The sequence below is a fragment of the Lampetra planeri genome, unplaced genomic scaffold (genome assembly GCF_965212315.1).
Source record: "Lampetra planeri unplaced genomic scaffold, kcLamPlan1.2.h2 scaffold_2109, whole genome shotgun sequence".
Lineage (NCBI taxonomy): Eukaryota > Metazoa > Chordata > Hyperoartia > Petromyzontiformes > Petromyzontidae > Lampetra > Lampetra planeri.
In genome coordinates this window covers 2,501-19,926 of record NW_027614871.1, presented here as the reverse complement: position 1 = coordinate 19,926, position 17,426 = coordinate 2,501, and the positions used below count along the sequence as shown (strand labels likewise).

General features: G+C 63.9%; 1 protein-coding gene across 1 annotated transcript; it reads right to left on the bottom strand.

Moving 5' to 3' along the window:
• Positions 1-1,303: 1,303 nt before the first annotated feature.
• On the bottom strand, positions 1,304-15,223 carry LOC144740395 (cholesterol side-chain cleavage enzyme, mitochondrial-like). Its single transcript, XM_078623246.1, has 5 exons — positions 15,039-15,223; positions 10,467-10,666; positions 5,588-5,791; positions 2,822-3,006; positions 1,304-1,463 (listed from the first exon to the last, which is right to left on the bottom strand). Exons 1-5 carry the CDS (start codon positions 15,083-15,085, stop codon positions 1,359-1,361), a joined length of 741 nt encoding a protein of 246 aa, XP_078479372.1. The 5' UTR covers positions 15,086-15,223; the 3' UTR covers positions 1,304-1,358.
• Positions 15,224-17,426: the final 2,203 nt, after the last annotated feature.

Sequence of the window (17,426 nt, the reverse complement as noted above, 5' to 3'; positions counted from 1 at the left end):
AACGAGTGGGTGAGCGGGTGGGCGAGCGGGTGAGCGAGCGGGTGGGCGAGCGGGTGGGCGAGCGGGTGGGGTGAGCGAGTGGGCGATTGAGTCGCTGAGCGAGTAGGTGAGCGAGTGGGGCGAGCGAGGTGGGCGAGCGAGTGGCCGAACGATTGACCGATTGAGTGGGTGAGCGAGGTGGGTGAGCGAGTGGGTGAGCGAGTGGGCGAGCGAGTGGGTGAGCGAGTGGGTTTGCGAGTGGGTGAGCGAGTGGGTGAGCGAGTGGGCGAGCGAGTGGGTGAGCGAGTGGGTGAGCGAGTGGGTTTGCGAGTGGGTGAGCGAGTGGGTGAGCGAGTGGGTTTGCGAGTGGGTGAGCGAGTGGGTTTGCGAGTGGGTGAGCGAGTGGGTGAGCGAGTGGGTGAGCGAGTGGGTTTGCGAGTGGGTGAGCGAGTGGGCGAGCGAGTGGGTGAGCGAGTGGGCGAGCGAGTGGGTGAGCGAGTGGGCGATTGAGTCGCTGAGCGAGTAGGTGGAGGCGAGTGGGCGAGCGAGTGGCCGAACGATTGACCGATTGAGTGGGTGAGCGAGTGGGTGAGCGAGTGGGTGAGCGAGTGGGTTTGCGAGTGGGTGAGCGAGTGAGCGAGTGGGTGGGTGAGCGAGTGGGTGGGTGAGCGAATGGGTGAGCGAGTGGGTGGGTGAGCGAATGGGTGAGCGAGCGGGTGGGCGAGTGGGCGGGTGAGCGAGTGGTGTGAGCGAGTGGGCGAGCGAGTGGCCCGAACGATTGACCGATTGAGTGGGTGAGCGAGTGGGTGAGCGAGTGGGTGAGCGAGTGGGTGAGCGAGCGGGTGGGCGAGTGGGCGGGTGAGCGAGTGGGTGAGCGAGTAGGTGAGCGAGTGGGTGAGCGAGTGGGTGAGCGAGCGGGTGGGCGAGTGGGCGGGTGAGCGAGTGGGTGAGCGAGTGGTGAGCGAGTGGGTGAGCGAGCGGGTGGGCGAGTGGGCGGGTGAGCGAGTGGGCGGGTGAGCGAGTGGGTGAGCGAGTAGGTGAGCGAGTGGGTGAGCGAGTGGGTGAGCGAGCGGGTGGGCGAGTGGGCCGGTGAGCGAGTGGGTGAGCGAGTGGGTGAGCAAGTGGGTGAGCGAGTGGGGTGAGCGAGTGGGTGAGCGAGTGGGTGAGCGAGCGGGTGGGTGAGCGAGTGGGTGAGCGAGTGGGTGAGCGAGTGGGTGAGCGAGCGGGTGTGGGCGAGTGGGCGGGGCGTGCGAGCAGGCGGGCGAGCGGGCGTGCGGGCGAGCGGGGCGGGCGAGCGAGCGGGGTGAGTGCGCGCTCACCGCAGCGTCTCGGTGAGGGTGAGCCGTATGAGTGGGGTCAGGCGGATGACCTCTGTGGGGTCAGCTCCCGGGGGTCATGGCCTTCGTGACCTCTGACCTCAGCTCCTCCTGGAGCGAGGGGTCACGTGCCAGCTCCATGAGAGCCCAGTGCAGCGTGATGGAGGTCTGAGATCAACAACAACAACAACATCCACAACAACATCCACAACAACAACACCCACCCACCCACCCACCACTCACCCACCCACCCACCCCACTCACCCACCCACCCACCCACCCACCCACTCTCTCACTCACCCATTCACCCACTCACCCACCCACCCACCCACTCACCCACCCACTCACTCACCCACTCACCCACCCACTCACCCACCCACTCACTCACCCATTCACCCGCCCACCCACCCGCTCACCCACCCGCTCACCCACCCACCCGCCCACTCACCCGCCCACTCACCCACTCACCCACCCACTCACCCACTCACCCACCCACTCACCCACTCACCCACTCACCCACTCACTCACTCACCCACTCACCCACTCACTCACTCACCCACTCACCCACTCACCCACCCACCCACTCACCCACTCACCCACTCACCCACCCACTCACTCACTCACTCACCCACTCACCCACCCACCCACTCACTCACTCACCCACTCACCCACCCACCCACCCACTCACTCACTCACCCACCCACCCACTCACCCACTCACCCACCCACTCACCCACCCACCCACCCACCCACCCACTCACCCACCCACCCACCCACCCACCCACCCACCCACTCACCCACTCACTCACCCCACTCACCCACCCACTCACTCACCCATTCACCCGCCCACCCACCCGCTCACCCACCCACCCGCCCACTCACCCGCCCACTCACCCACTCACCCACCCACTCACCCACTCACCCACTCACCCACTCACCCACCCACTCACTCACTCACTCACCCACTCACCCACCCACCCACCCACCCACTCACTCACTCACCCACTCACCCACCCACCCACCCACTCACTCACTCACCCACCCACCCACTCACCCACTCACCCACCCACTCACCCACCCACCCACCCACCCACTCACTCACCCACCCACCCACCCACCCACTCACTCACCCACTCACCTACCCACCCACTCACCCACCCACCCACTCACTCACCCACTCACCCACCCACCCACTCACCCACCCACTCACTCACCCACCCACTCACCCACCCACTCACTCACCCACTCACCCACCCACCCACCACCCCACCCACCCACTCACTCACCCACCCACCCACCCACTCACCCACCCACTCACTCACCCACTCACCCACCCACCCACCCACCCACCCACTCACCCACCCCACCCACCCACCCACTCACTCACTCACTCACTCACTCACTCACCCACCCACCCACCCACTCACTCACCCACCCACTCACCCACTCACCCACCCACCCACTCACCCACTCACCCACCCACTCACTCACCCACTCACCCACTCACTCACCCACTCACCCACTCACCGTGTCCACCCCCCCTGCCATCAGCTCCGTCACGCTTGCCGCCAGATCGTCCAGTGACAGGGTGTCCCTCTTCAGAAGGTTCGCCATGATGCTCCCGTGGGGGGCCGCACTGCCCCCCCCATCGCCACCATCGCCACTCGAATCCGCGCGGAACGACAGCAGAGATTTCTGGATCCATCTGTCGGCTGGGTGTAGTGGTGGTGGTGGTTGGGGGTGGTGGTGGGTGGGGGGGGGGTGGTGGGGGGAGGTGGTGGTGGTGGGGGGTAGTGGTGGTGGGGGTGGTGGGGGGGTGAGAGGAACGGTAAAAAATAACACGCACCCACTCACATTCCCACTAACCCACTCACCCACTCACCCACCCACTCCACCCACTCACCCCACCCCACTCACCCACTCACACACCCCACCCCACTCACCCACTCACTCACCCACCCACCCCACCCACTCACCCACTCACCCACCCACCCAACCACCCACTCACCCACTCACCCCACTCACCCACCCACCCACTCCACTCACTCACCTCACCCACTCACTCACTCACCCACCCACCCACCCACCCACCCCACCCACCCACTCACCCACTCATCCACCCACTCACCCACTCACCCACCCACTCACCCACTCACCCACTCACCCACTCACCCACCCACTCACCCACTCACCCACCCACTCACCCCACCCACCCCACCCACTCACTCACCCACCTACCCACCCCACTCACCCACTCACCCACCCACCCACCCACCCACTCACTCACCCACCCACTCCACTCACTCACTCCAGCCACCCACCCACCCTCACCCCACCCACCCACCCACTCACCCACCCACCCACCCACTCACCCACTCACCCACTCACCCACCCACTCACCCACTCACCCACTCACTCACCCACCCACCCACCCACTCACCCACCCACTCACCCACTCACCCACCCACTCACCCACCCACCCACCCACTCACTCACCCACCTACCCACCCACTCACCCACTCACCCACCCACCCACCCACCCACTCACTCACCCACCCACTCACTCACTCACTCAGCCACCCACCCACTCACCCACCCACCCACCCACTCACCCCACCCACCCACCCACTCACCCACTCACCCACTCACCCACCCACTCACCCACTCACCCACTCACTCACCCACCCACCCACCCACTCACCCACCCACCAACCCACTCACCCACTCACCCACTCACCCACCCCACCCACCCACCCACCCACTCACCCATCCACCCACTCACCCACCCACTCACCCACCCACTCACTCACTCACTCACCCACCTACCCACCCACTCACCCACTCACCCACCCACTCACCCACTCACCCACCCACTCACCCACTCACCCACTCACCCACTCCACTCACCCACTCACCCACCCACCCACTCACCCACTCACCCACCCACCCACCCACCCACCCACTCACCCACCCACCCCACTCACCCACTCACCCACCCACTCACCCACCCACTCACCCACTCACCCACCCACTCACCCACTCACTCACCCACCCACTCACCCACTCACCCACTCACCCACCCACCCACCCACATGGCCATCATGAACCTCACTCACCCACTCATCCACTCACTCACTCACTCACCCACCCACATGGCCATCATAAACCGCACCCCACCCACACACCCACTCACCCACTCACTCACTCACCCACCCACCCACTCACCCACTCACCCACTCACTCACTCACCCAACCACTCACCCACTCACCCACTCACTCACCCACTCACCCACTCACTCACTCACCCACCCACCCACATGGCCATCATGAACCTTACTCACCCACTCACTCACTCACTCACCCACCCACCCACATGGCCATCATAAACCCCACCCACCCACCACACCCACTCACCCACTCACTCACTCACCCACCCACCCACTCACCCACTCACCCACCCACTCACCCACTCACACGGCCACCATGAACCCCACCCACCCACACACCCACTCACTCACTCACTCACCAACCCACCCACTCACCCACTCACCCACTCACTCACTCACCCACCCACTCACCCACTCACCCACTCACTCACCCACCCACATGGCCATCATAAACCCCACCCACCCACACACCCACTCACCCACTCACTCACTCACTCACCCACTCACTCACCTCACCCACTCACCCACCCACCCACATGGCCATCATGAACCTCACTCACCCACTCACCCACTCACTCACCCACTTACCCACCCACTCACTCACCCACCCACCCACCCACATGGCCACCATGAACCCTCACTCACCCACTCACCCACCCACTCACCCCACCCACTCACTCACTCACTCACCCACTCACCCACTCACTCACTCACTCACCCACCCACCCACATGGCCATCATGAACCTCACTCACCCACTCACTCACTCACTCACCCACTCACCCACTCACTCACCCACTTACCCACCCACTCACCCACCCACCCACCCACACACCCACCCACTCACTCACTCACTCACCCACCCACATGGCCACCATGAACCTCACTCACCCCACTCACCCACCCACTCACCCACCCACTCACCCACTCACTCACTCACCCACTCACCCACTCACTCACTCACTCACCCACCCACCCACATGGCCATCATGAACCTCACTCACCCACTCACCCACTCACTCACCCACTCACCCACTCACCCACCCACTCACCCACTCACCCACCCACTCACCCACTCACCCACCCCCACTCACCCCACTCACCCACCCACTCACCCACCCACCCACCGTAGGAGAAGATGACGTCCCAGGCCTGGCAATGACGTCTCCACGTCTTTGTGTTTAGGACTCGGTGTAGACGGACCGGCACCACCAGCATTGGAACCGTGGAGTGGAACATGGTGGCGATGGCTTCGATGAAACGCTGCGAATCTGGGGGCACCATGGGGCTGAGCAGACCCAGGCGCTCGCCAAATAGGGCACTACACACCGCTGTGGGTGGGAGGGGGGGGGGGGTGGGTGGGGGGGGTCAGGGGGGTGGGTGAGTGGGTGGGTGGGTGTGGGTGGGTGGGTGAGTGGGTGGTGAGGGTGGAGTGGGTGGAGTGGGTGGGTGAGTGTGAGTGGGTGGGTGAGTGGGTGAGTGGGTGGGTGGGTGAGTGAGTGGCTGGGTGAGTGGTGTGAGTGGGTGGGTGGGTGAGTGGGGTGAGTGAGAGTGGGTGGGTGAGTGGGTGATTGGGTGGGTTGGGTGGGGTGAGTGGGTGGGTGGGTGGGGTGAGTGGGTGGGTGGGTGAGTGGGTGAGTGGGTGGGTGGGTGAGTGGGTGGGTGAGTGAGTGGCTGGGGTGAGTGGGGTGAGTGGGTGGGTGGTGGTGAGTGAGTGGCTGGGTGAGTGGGTGAGTGGGTGGGGTGGGTGAGGTGGGTGAGTGAGTGGGTGGGTGAGTGGGGTGGGGTGAGTGGGTGGGTGAGTGGGTGGGTGGAGTGAATGGGTGAGTGAGTGAGTGAGTGGGTGGGTGAGTGAGGTGAGGTGGGTGAGTGGGTGGGTGGGTGGGTGGGTGAGTGGGTGGGTGAGTGGGTGGGTGAGTGGGTGAGTGAGTGGGGTGAGTGGGTGGAGTAGGTGGGTGAGTGGGTGGGTGAGTGGGTGGGTGGGTGAGTGAGTTAGTGGGTGGGTGAGTGGGTGAGTGAGTGGGGGGGGTGAGTGGGTGGGGTGGAGTGGGGTGAGTGGGTGGGTGGGTGAGTGGCTGGGTGAGTGAGTGGGTGGGTGGGGTGGGTGAGTGAGTGAGTGGGTGAGTGGGTGGGTGAGTGGCTGGGTGAGGGTGAGTGGGTGGGTGGGTGAGTGGCTGGGTGAGTGAGTGGGTGAGTGAGTGAGTGGCTGGGTGGGGTGGGTGGGTGAGTGGGGTGGGTGGGTGGGTGAGTGGGGTGGGGTGAGTGGGTGAGTGGGTGGGTGGGTGGGTGAGTGGGTGGGTGGGTGAGTGGCTGGGGTGAGTGAGTGGGGTGAGTGACTGAGTGAGTGGGGTGAGTGGGTGGGTGGGTGAGTGAGTGGCTGGGTGACTGGGTGAGTGGGTGGGTGAGTGGGTGGGTGAGTGGGTGGGTGAGGGTGGGTGGGTGAGTGGGTGGGTGAGTGGGTAGGTGAGTGAGTGGGTGGGTGAGTGAGGGGGTGGGTGAGTGAGCGGGTGGGGTGAGTGAGCGGGTGGGTGAGGTGAGCGGGTGGGTGAGTGAGCGGGTGGGTGAGTGAGCGGGTGGGTGAGTGAGCGGGTGGGTGAGTGAGCGGGTGGGGTGAGTGAGCGGCGTGGGTGAGTGAGCGGGTGGGTGAGTGAGCGGGTGGGTGAGTGAGCGGGGTGGGTGAGTGAGCGGGTGGGTGAGTGAGCGGGTGGGTGAAGTGAGCGGGTGGGTGAGTGAGCGGGTGGGTGAGTGAGCGGGTGGGTGAGTGAGCGGGTGGGTGAGTGAGCGGGTGGGTGTGAGCGGTGGGTTGGTGAGCGAGTGGCTGGGTGGGCGAGTGGCTGGCTGGGCGAGTGGCTGGCTGGGCGAGTGGCTGGCTGGGCGAGTGGCTGGCTGGGCGAGTGGCTGGCTGGGCGAGTGGCTGGCTGGGCGAGTGGCTGGCTGGGCGAGTGGCTGGCTGGGCGAGTGGCTGGCTGGGCGAGTGGCTGGCTGGGCGAGTGGCTGGCTGGGCGAGTGGCTGGCTGGGCGAGTGGCTGGCTGGGCGAGTGGCTGGCTGGGCGAGTGGCTGGCTGGGCGAGTGGCTGGCTGGGCGAGTGGCTGGCTGGGCGAGTGGCTGGCTGGGCGAGTGGCTGGCTGGGCGAGTGGCTGGCTGGGCGAGTGGCTGGCTGGGCGAGTGGCTGGCTGGGCGAGTGGCTGGCTGGGCGAGTGGCTGGCTGGGCGAGTGGCTGGCTGGGCGAGTGGCTGGCTGGGCGAGTGGCTGGCTGGGCGAGTGGCTGGCTGGGCGAGTGGCTGGCTGGGCGAGTGGCTGGCTGGGCGAGTGGCTGGCTGGGCGAGTGGCTGGCTGGGCGAGTGGCTGGCTGGGCGAGTGGCTGGCTGGGCGAGTGGCTGGCTGGGCGAGTGGCTGGCTGGGCGAGTGGCTGGCTGGGCGAGTGGCTGGCTGGGCGAGTGGCTGGCTGGGCGAGTGGCTGGCTGGGCGAGTGGCTGGCTGGGCGAGTGGCTGGCTGGGCGAGTGGCTGGCTGGGCGAGTGGCTGGCTGGGCGAGTGGCTGGCTGGGCGAGTGGCTGGCTGGGCGAGTGGCTGGCTGGGCGAGTGGCTGGCTGGGCGAGTGGCTGGCTGGGCGAGTGGCTGGCTGGGCGAGTGGCTGGCTGGGCGAGTGGCTGGCTGGGCGAGTGGCTGGCTGGGCGAGTGGCTGGCTGGGCGAGTGGCTGGCTGGGCGAGTGGCTGGCTGGGCGAGTGGCTGGCTGGGCGAGTGGCTGGCTGGGCGAGTGGCTGGCTGGGCGAGTGGCTGGCTGGGCGAGTGGCTGGCTGGGCGAGTGGCTGGCTGGGCGAGTGGCTGGCTGGGCGAGTGGCTGGCTGGGCGAGTGGCTGGCTGGGCGAGTGGCTGGCTGGGCGAGTGGCTGGCTGGGCGAGTGGCTGGCTGGGCGAGTGGCTGGCTGGGCGAGTGGCTGGCTGGGCGAGTGGCTGGCTGGGCGAGTGGCTGGCTGGGCGAGTGGCTGGCTGGGCGAGTGGCTGGCTGGGCGAGTGGCTGGCTGGGCGAGTGGCTGGCTGGGCGAGTGGCTGGCTGGGCGAGTGGCTGGCTGGGCGAGTGGCTGGCTGGGCGAGTGGCTGGCTGGGCGAGTGGCTGGCTGGGCGAGTGGCTGGCTGGGCGAGTGGCTGGCTGGGCGAGTGGCTGGCTGGGCGAGTGGCTGGCTGGGCGAGTGGCTGGCTGGGCGAGTGGCTGGCTGGGCGAGTGGCTGGCTGGGCGAGTGGCTGGCTGGGCGAGTGGCTGGCTGGGCGAGTGGCTGGCTGGGCGAGTGGCTGGCTGGGCGAGTGGCTGGCTGGGCGAGTGGCTGGCTGGGCGAGTGGCTGGCTGGGCGAGTGGCTGGCTGGGCGAGTGGCTGGCTGGGCGAGTGGCTGGCTGGGCGAGTGGCTGGCTGGGCGAGTGGCTGGCTGGGCGAGTGGCTGGCTGGGCGAGTGGCTGGCTGGGCGAGTGGCTGGCTGGGCGAGTGGCTGGCTGGGCGAGTGGCTGGCTGGGCGAGTGGCTGGCTGGGCGAGTGGCTGGCTGGGCGAGTGGCTGGCTGGGCGAGTGGCTGGCTGGGCGAGTGGCTGGCTGGGCGAGTGGCTGGCTGGGCGAGTGGCTGGCTGGGCGAGTGGCTGGCTGGGCGAGTGGCTGGCTGGGCGAGTGGCTGGCTGGGCGAGTGGCTGGCTGGGCGAGTGGCTGGCTGGGCGAGTGGCTGGCTGGGCGAGTGGCTGGCTGGGCGAGTGGCTGGCTGGGCGAGTGGCTGGCTGGGCGAGTGGCTGGCTGGGCGAGTGGCTGGCTGGGCGAGTGGCTGGCTGGGCGAGTGGCTGGCTGGGCGAGTGGCTGGCTGGGCGAGTGGCTGGCTGGGCGAGTGGCTGGCTGGGCGAGTGGCTGGCTGGGCGAGTGGCTGGCTGGGCGAGTGGCTGGCTGGGCGAGTGGCTGGCTGGGCGAGTGGCTGGCTGGGCGAGTGGCTGGCTGGGCGAGTGGCTGGCTGGGCGAGTGGCTGGCTGGGCGAGTGGCTGGCTGGGCGAGTGGCTGGCTGGGCGAGTGGCTGGCTGGGCGAGTGGCTGGCTGGGCGAGTGGCTGGCTGGGCGAGTGGCTGGCTGGGCGAGTGGCTGGCTGGGCGAGTGGCTGGCTGGGCGAGTGGCTGGCTGGGCGAGTGGCTGGCTGGGCGAGTGGCTGGCTGGGCGAGTGGCTGGCTGGGCGAGTGGCTGGCTGGGCGAGTGGCTGGCTGGGCGAGTGGCTGGCTGGGCGAGTGGCTGGCTGGGCGAGTGGCTGGCTGGGCGAGTGGCTGGCTGGGCGAGTGGCTGGCTGGGCGAGTGGCTGGCTGGGCGAGTGGCTGGCTGGGCGAGTGGCTGGCTGGGCGAGTGGCTGGCTGGGCGAGTGGCTGGCTGGGCGAGTGGCTGGCTGGGCGAGTGGCTGGCTGGGCGAGTGGCTGGCTGGGCGAGTGGCTGGCTGGGCGAGTGGCTGGCTGGGCGAGTGGCTGGCTGGGCGAGTGGCTGGCTGGGCGAGTGGCTGGCTGGGCGAGTGGCTGGCTGGGCGAGTGGCTGGCTGGGCGAGTGGCTGGCTGGGCGAGTGGCTGGCTGGGCGAGTGGCTGGCTGGGCGAGTGGCTGGCTGGGCGAGTGGCTGGCTGGGCGAGTGGCTGGCTGCGCGAGTGGCTGGGTGGGCGAGTGGCTGGCTGGGCGAGTGGCTGGGTGGGCGAGTGGCTGGGTGGGCGAGTGGCTGGGTGGGCGAGTGGCTGGGTGGGCGAGTGGCTGGGTGGGCGAGTGGCTGGGTGGGCGAGTGGCTGGCTATGTGAGTGGCTGGGTGGGCGAGTGGCTGGGTGGGCGAGTGGCTGGGTGGGCGAGTGGCTGGGTGGGCGAGTGGCTGGGTGGCTGGCTGGGTGAGTGGCTGGCTGGGTGAGTGGCTGGCTGGGTGAGTGGCTGGCTGGGTGAGTGGCTGGCTGGGTGGCTGGCTGGGTGAGTGAGTGGCTGGCTGGGTGAGTGAGTGGCTGAACCCCACCCACCCTACCCACACTCTAACGCGAACTTGAACAGCTCGTTCTCCAGGCCTGCCACGTGACCCTCTCCCCCGGCGGCTCCTCTGAGCGCATCGAGTCGCAGGGCGAAGTCTCTGGCCACGCCCCCAAGGGGCGTGGCCTGACGGGACACTGCGGCCGGGGCCAGGAGCTCGCGGTTGAGGGAGGAACGGCGGGACCACCACTCATCACCACTCCTGGGGGAGGGGGAGGGGGGGAGGGGGGGAGGGGGACATGGGGGTGGGTGAGTGAGTGGGTGAGTGAGTGGGTGGGTGAGTGAGTGGGTGGGTGGGTGAGTGAGTGGGTGGGTGGGTGGGTGAGTGAGTGGGTGGGTGGGTGAGTGGGTGGGTGGGTGGGTGAGTGGGTGGGTGGGTGGGTGAGTGAGTGGGTGGGTGGGTGGGTGGGTGAGTGAGTGGGTGGGTGAGTGGGTGAGTGAGTGGGTGACTGAGTGAGTGGGTGACTGAGTGGGTTAGTGAGTGGGTGACTGAGTGAGTGGGTGACTGAGTGAGTGGGTGACTGAGTGGGTGAGTGAGTGGGTGAATGAGTGGGTGACTGAGTGGGTGAGTGAGTGGGTGAGTGAGTGGGTGACTGAGTGAGTGGGTGACTGAGTGGGTTAGTGAGTGGGTGACTGAGTGAGTGGGTGACTGAGTGGGTGAGTGAGTGGGTGAGTGAGTGGATGAATGAGTGGGTGAGTGAGTGGGTGACTGAGTGAGTGGGTGAATGAGTGGGTGAATGAGTGGGTGACTGAGTGAGTGGGTGACTGAGTGGGTGAGTGAGTGGGGTGAGTGGGTGAATGAGTGGGTGACTGAGTGAGTGGGTGACTGAGTGGGTGAGTGAGTGGGGTGAGTGAGTGGGTGAGTGAGTGGGTCAGTGAATGAGTGGGTGGGTGACTGAGTGAGTGGGTGACTGAGTGAGTGGGTGAGTGAGTGGGTGACTGAGTGAGTGGGTGAGTGAGTGGGTGGGTGAGTGAGTGGGTGGGTGGGTGAGTGAGTGGGTGAGTGGGTGAGTGGGTGGGTGGGTGAGTGGGTGAGTGAGTGGGAGAGTGAGTGGGTGAGTGAATAAGTGGGTGAGTGAATAAGTGGGTGACTGAGTGGGTGAGTGAGTGGGTGAGTGAGTGGGTGAGTGGGTGAGTGAGTGGGTGAGTGAGTGGGTGAGTGAGTGGGTGAGTGGGTGGGTGGGTGGGTGAGTGAGTGGGTGGGTGAGTGGGTGAGTGAGTGAGTGGGTGAGTGAGTGAGTGAGTGGGTGGGTGGGTGGGTGAGTGGGTGAGTGAGTGGGTGAGTGGGTGAGTGAGTGGGTGAATGAGTGGGTGAGTGGGTGGGCGGGTGAGTGAGTGGGTGGGTGGGTGGGTAAGTGGGTGGGTGGGTGGGTGAGTGAGTGGGTGAGTGGGGTGAGTGAGTGGGTGACTGAGTGGGTGAGTGAGTGGGTGAGTGAGTGGGTGAGTGGGTGACTGAGTGGGTGGGTGAGTGGGAGAGTGAGTGGGTGAGTGAATAAGTGGGTGACTGAGTGGGTCAGTGAGTGAATGAGTGGGTCAGTGAGTAGGTGACTGAGTGAGTGGGTGACTGAGTGGGTGAGTGAGTGGGTGACTGAGTGGGTGAGTGAGTGGGTGAGTGAGTGGGTGAATGAGTGGGTGAGTGAGTGGGTGACTGAGTGAGTGGGTGACTGAGTGGGTGAGTGAGTGGGTGAGTGAGTGGGTGAGTGAGTGGGTGAGTGAGTGGGTGACTGAGTGAGTGGGTGACTGAGTGAGTGGGTGACTGAGTGAGTGGGTGACTGAGTGAGTGGGTGACTGAGTGGGTGAGTGAGTGGGTGAGTGAGTGAGTGGGTGGGTGAGTGAGTGGGTGAGTGAGTGGGTGAGTGAGTGGGTGGGTGGGGTGGGTGGGTGGGTGGGTGGGTGGGTGGGTGAGTGAGTGGGTGAGTGAGTGGGTGAGTGAGTGGGTGACTGAGTGGGTGACTGAGTGGGTGAGTGAGTGGGTGACTGAGTGGGTGACTGAGTGGGTGAGTGTGTGGGAGAGTGAGTGGGTCAGTGAATGAGTGGGCGGGTGAGTGAGTGGGTGAGTGAGTGGGTGACTGAGTGGGTGAGTGAGTGGGTGAGTGAGTGGGTGAGTGGGGTGACTGAGTGAGTGGGTGGGTGAGTGGGAGAGTGAGTGGGTGAGTGAATAAGTGGGTGACTGAGTGGGTCAGTGAGTGAATGAGTGGGTCAGTGAGTAGGTGACTGAGTGAGTGGGTGACTGAGTGGGTGAGTGAGTGGGTGAGTGAGTGGGTGAATGAGTGGGTGAGTGAGTGGGTGACTGAGTGAGTGGGTGAGTGAGTGGGTGAATGAGTGGGTGAGTGAGTGGGTGACTGAGTGAGTGGGTGACTGAGTGGGTGAGTGAGTGGGTGAGTGAGTGGGTGAGTGAGTGGGTGAATGAGTGGGTGAGTGAGTGGGTGACTGAGTGAGTGGGTGACTGAGTGAGTGAGTGAGTGGTTGAGTGAGTGGGTGAATGAGTGGGTGAGTGAGTGGGTGACTGAGTGAGTGGGTGACTGAGTGAGTGGGTGACTGAGTGGTGAGTGAGTGGGTGAGTGAGTGGGTGAATGAGTGGGGTGAATGAGTGAGTGGGTGACTGAGTGGGTGAGTGAGTGGGTGAGTGAGTGGGGTGAGTGAGTGGGTGAATGAGTGGATGAGTGAGTGGGTCAGTGAATGAGTGGGTGAAAGAGTGGGTGAGTGAGTGGGTGACTGAGTGGGTGAGTGAGGTGGGTGAGTGAGTGGGTGAATGAGTGGGTGAGTGAGTGGGTGAGTGAGTGGGTGAGTGGGTGACTGAGTGAGTGGGTGAGTGAGTGGGTGAGTGAGTGGGTGAGTGAATAAGTGGGTGACTGAGTGGGTCAGTGAGTGAATGAGTGGGTCAGTGAGTAGGTGACTGAGTGAGTGGGTGACTGAGTGGGTGACTGAGTGGGTCAGTGAGTGAATGAGTGGGTCAGTGAGTAGGTGACTGAGTGAGTGGGTGACTGAGTGGGTGAGTGAGTGGGTGAGTGAGTGGGTGAATGAGTGGGTGAGTGAGTGGGTGACTGAGTGAGTGGGTGACTGAGTGGGTGAGTGAGTGGGTGAATGAGTGGGTGAGTGAGTGGGTGACTGAGTGAGTGGGTGACTGAGTAAGTGGGTGACTGAGTGGGTGAGTGAGTGGGTGAATGAGTGGGGTGAGTGAGTTGGTGACTGAGTGAGTGGGTTACTGAGTGGGTGAGTGAGTGGGTGACTGAGTGAGTGGGTGACTGAGTGGGTGAGTGAGTGGGTGAGTGAGTGGGTGAATGAGTGGGTGAGTGAGTGGGTGAGTGAGTGGGTGACTGAGTGAGTGGGTGAATGAGTGGGTGAATGAGTGAGTGGGTGACTGAGTGGGTGAGTGAGTGGGTGAGTGAGTGGGTGAATGAGTGGGTGACTGAGTGAGTGGGTGACTGAGTGGGTGAGTGAGTGGGTGAGTGAGTGGGTGAATGAGTGGGTGACTGAGTGAGTGGGTGACTGAGTGGGTGAGTGAGTGGGTGAGTGAGTGGGTGAATGAGTGGGTGAGTGAGTGGGTGACTGAGTGAGTGAGTGAGTGGGTGAGTGAGTGAGTGGGTGAGTGAGTGGGTGAGTGAGTGGGTGACTGAGTGGGTGAGTGAGTGGGTGAGTGAGTGGGTGAATGACTGGGTGTGTGAGTGGGTGAGTGAGTGGGTGAGTGAGTGGGTGAGTGAGTGAGTGAGTGAGTGAGTGAGTGAGTGGGTGAGTGAGTGGGTGAGTGTGTGAGTGAATGAGTGAGTGAGTGGGTGAGTGAGTGGGTGAGTGAGCGAATGAGTGACTGAGTGAGTGAATGAGTGAGTGAGTGGGTGAGTGAGTGGGTGAGTGAGTGGGTGAGTGAGTGGGTAGGCGAGTGAGTGAGTGAGTGGGTGAGTGAGTGGGTGGGTGAGTGAGTGAGTGGGTGGGTGAGTGAGTGGGGTTAGTGAGTGAGTGGGGTGGGTGAGTGAGTGAGTGGGTGAGTGAGTGAGTGGGTTGAGTGAGTGGGGTGAGTGAGTGAGTGGGTAAGTGAGCGAAATGAGCGAGTGAATGAGCGAGTGAATGAGTTGAATGAGTGAGCGAATGAGCGAGCGAATGAGTGACCCTCCCACCCCCCCCCCCCCACTCACTGTAGCAACACCCCCAAACTCCGTCTGCGGTGTTTTCGATACTCCATCCACGGCTCCACCAGCTGACGATCCGTGAGTGAGTGGGTGAGTGAGTGAGTGGGTGAGTGAGTGGGTGAGTGAGTGGGTGAGTGAGTGAGTGGGTGAGTGAGTGGGTGAGTGAGTGGTGAGTGAGTGAGTGGGTGAGTGAGTGGGGTGAGTGGGTGAGTGAGTGGGTGAGTGGGTGGGTGGGTGAGGTGAGTGGGTGGGTGGTTGAGTGGGTGAGTGGGTAAGTGAGTGAATGAGCGAGTGAATGAGCGAGTGAATGAGCGAGCGAATGAGTGAGTGAATGAGTGAGTGAATGAGTGAGTGAATGAGCGAGCGAATGACTGAGCGAATGAGCGAGTGAATGAGCGAGTGAATGACCGAGTGAATGAGTGACCCTCCCACCCCCCCCCCCCCACTCACTGTAGCAGCACCCCCAAACTCCGTCTGCGGTGTTTTCGATACTCCATCCATGGCTCCACCAGCTGACGATCCGTGAGTGAGTGGGTGAGTGAGTGAGTGGGTGAGTGAGTGGGTGAGTGAGTGGGTGAGTGAGTGGGTGAGTGAGTGAGTGGGTGAGTGAGTGGGTGAGTGGGTGAGTGAGTGGGTGAGTGGGGTGGGTGGGTGGTGAGTGAGTGGGTGAGTGAGTGAGTGAGTGGGTGGTTGAGTGGGTGAGTGGGTAAGTGAGTGAATGAGCGAGTGAATGAGCGAGTGAATGAGCGAGCGAATGAGTGAGTGAATGAGCGAGCGAATGACTGAGCGAATGAGCGAGTGAATGAGCGAGTGAATGACCGAGTGAATGAGTGACCCTCCCACCCCCCCCCCCCCACTCACTGTAGCAGCACCCCCAAACTCCGTCTGCGGTGTTTTCGATACTCCATCCACGGCTCCACCAGCTGACGATCCGTGAGTGAGTGGGTGAGTGAGTGGGTGGGTGAGTGGGTGAGTGGGTGAGTGAGTGGGTGAGTGAGTGAGTGGGTGGGTGAGTGGGTGGGTGAGTGGGTGGGTGAGTGGGTGAGTGAGTGGGTGAGTGAGTGAGTGGGTGAGTGAGTGGGTGAGTGGGTGGTTGAGTGGGTGAGTGGGTAAGTGAGTGAATGAGCGAGTGAATGAGCGAGTGAATGAGCGAGTGAATGAGCGAGCGAATGAGTGAGTGAATGAGTGAGTGAATGAGCGAGCGAATGACTGAGCGAATGAGCGAGTGAATGAGCGAGTGAATGACCGAGTGAATGAGTGACTCTCCCACCCCCCCCCCACTCACTGTAGCAGCACCCCCAAACTCCGTCTGCGGTGTTTTCGATACTCCATCCACGGCTCCACCAGCTGACGATCCGTGAGTGAGTGGGTGAGTGAGTGAGTGGGTGAGTGAGTGGGTGAGTGAGTGGGTGAGTGAGTGGGTGAGTGAGTGAGTGAGTGGGTGAGTGGGTGAGTGAGTGGGTGAGTGAGTGGGTGAGTGAATGAGTGACCCCCCCCCCCCCCACTCACTGTAGCAGCACCCCCAAACTCCGTCTGCGGTGTTTTCGATACTCCATCCACGGCTCCACCAGCTGACGTTCTGGCCTTGAGCCTTCAACGCTGAACACGCGGGCAGCGTCACTGGGCAGGAGGACGTTCACAGACTCCAGGGAGCCCAGCTTTTGCCTGGGGGGGGGGCAAGCGGGGCAGCAACAAACAGCACTAAGTTGCTACCAGGCAGGCAGGCACTGTCAACACACACACACACACACACCCACACACACACTCACACACACTACCACACACACACATACCTACACACGCACACACTCACACACCTGTACCACACACCCACACACACACCCACCACACCACACACACACACACCTGTACACACACACTACCACACCCACACACACACCCACACACCCACACACCCACACACACACCCACACACACCTCACACACCTGTACACACACCCACCCACACACCCACACACACACTCACACACCTGTACACACACACACACACACCCACGTTCACAGACTCCAGGGAGCCCAGCTTTTGTCTGGGGGGGGGCAGGCGGGCAGCAACAAACAGCACTAAGTTGCTACTAGGCAGGCAGGCAGGTGTACGCATTGTCAACACACACACACTCACACATACACACTAACACACACCCACACACACACCACCCACACACTACCACACACACACTCACACACACACTACCACACACACACTCACACACACACTACCACACACACACACTCACACACACCCACACACATACCCACACACACACACCTGTACACACACCCACACACACACCCACACACACACACCTGTACACACACACTACCCACACCCACACACACACCCACCCACACTCACACACCTGTACACACACACACCCACCCACACACCCACACACACTCACACACCTGTACACACACACACACCCACCCACACACCCACACACACTCACACACCTGTACACACACACACACACTCACACACCTGTACACACACCCACCCACCCACACACACGTACACACACCCACCCACCCACACACACACACTCACACACCTGTACACACACCCACCCACACACACACACACACACACACTCAGACACCTGTACACACACACACACACCCACACACACACACTCACACACCTGTACACACACATACACACACATACCCACACACACCCACACACCCACCCACACACACCTGTACACACACCCACCCACACACACACACACACTCACACACCTGTACACACACCCACACACCCACCCACCCAAACACCACACACACTCACACACCTGTACACACACCCACCCACACACA

What these genes read in the sequence shown, in the direction of transcription:
- LOC144740395 (XM_078623246.1), bottom strand. Translation starts at nt 15,085, where the DNA reads ATGGAGTATCGAAAACACCGCAGACGGAGTTTGGGGGTGCTGCTACA. An exon ending in AGTTTGGGGGTGCTGCTACA is followed by an intron (nt 10,667 to 15,038) that starts GTGAGTGGGGGG and finishes CCCCTCCCCCAG; the next exon opens with GAGTGGTGATGAGTGGTGGT. An exon ending in TGGCAGGGGGGGTGGACACG is followed by an intron (nt 1,464 to 2,821) that starts GTGAGTGGGTGA and finishes TGTTGATCTCAG; the next exon opens with ACCTCCATCACGCTGCACTG.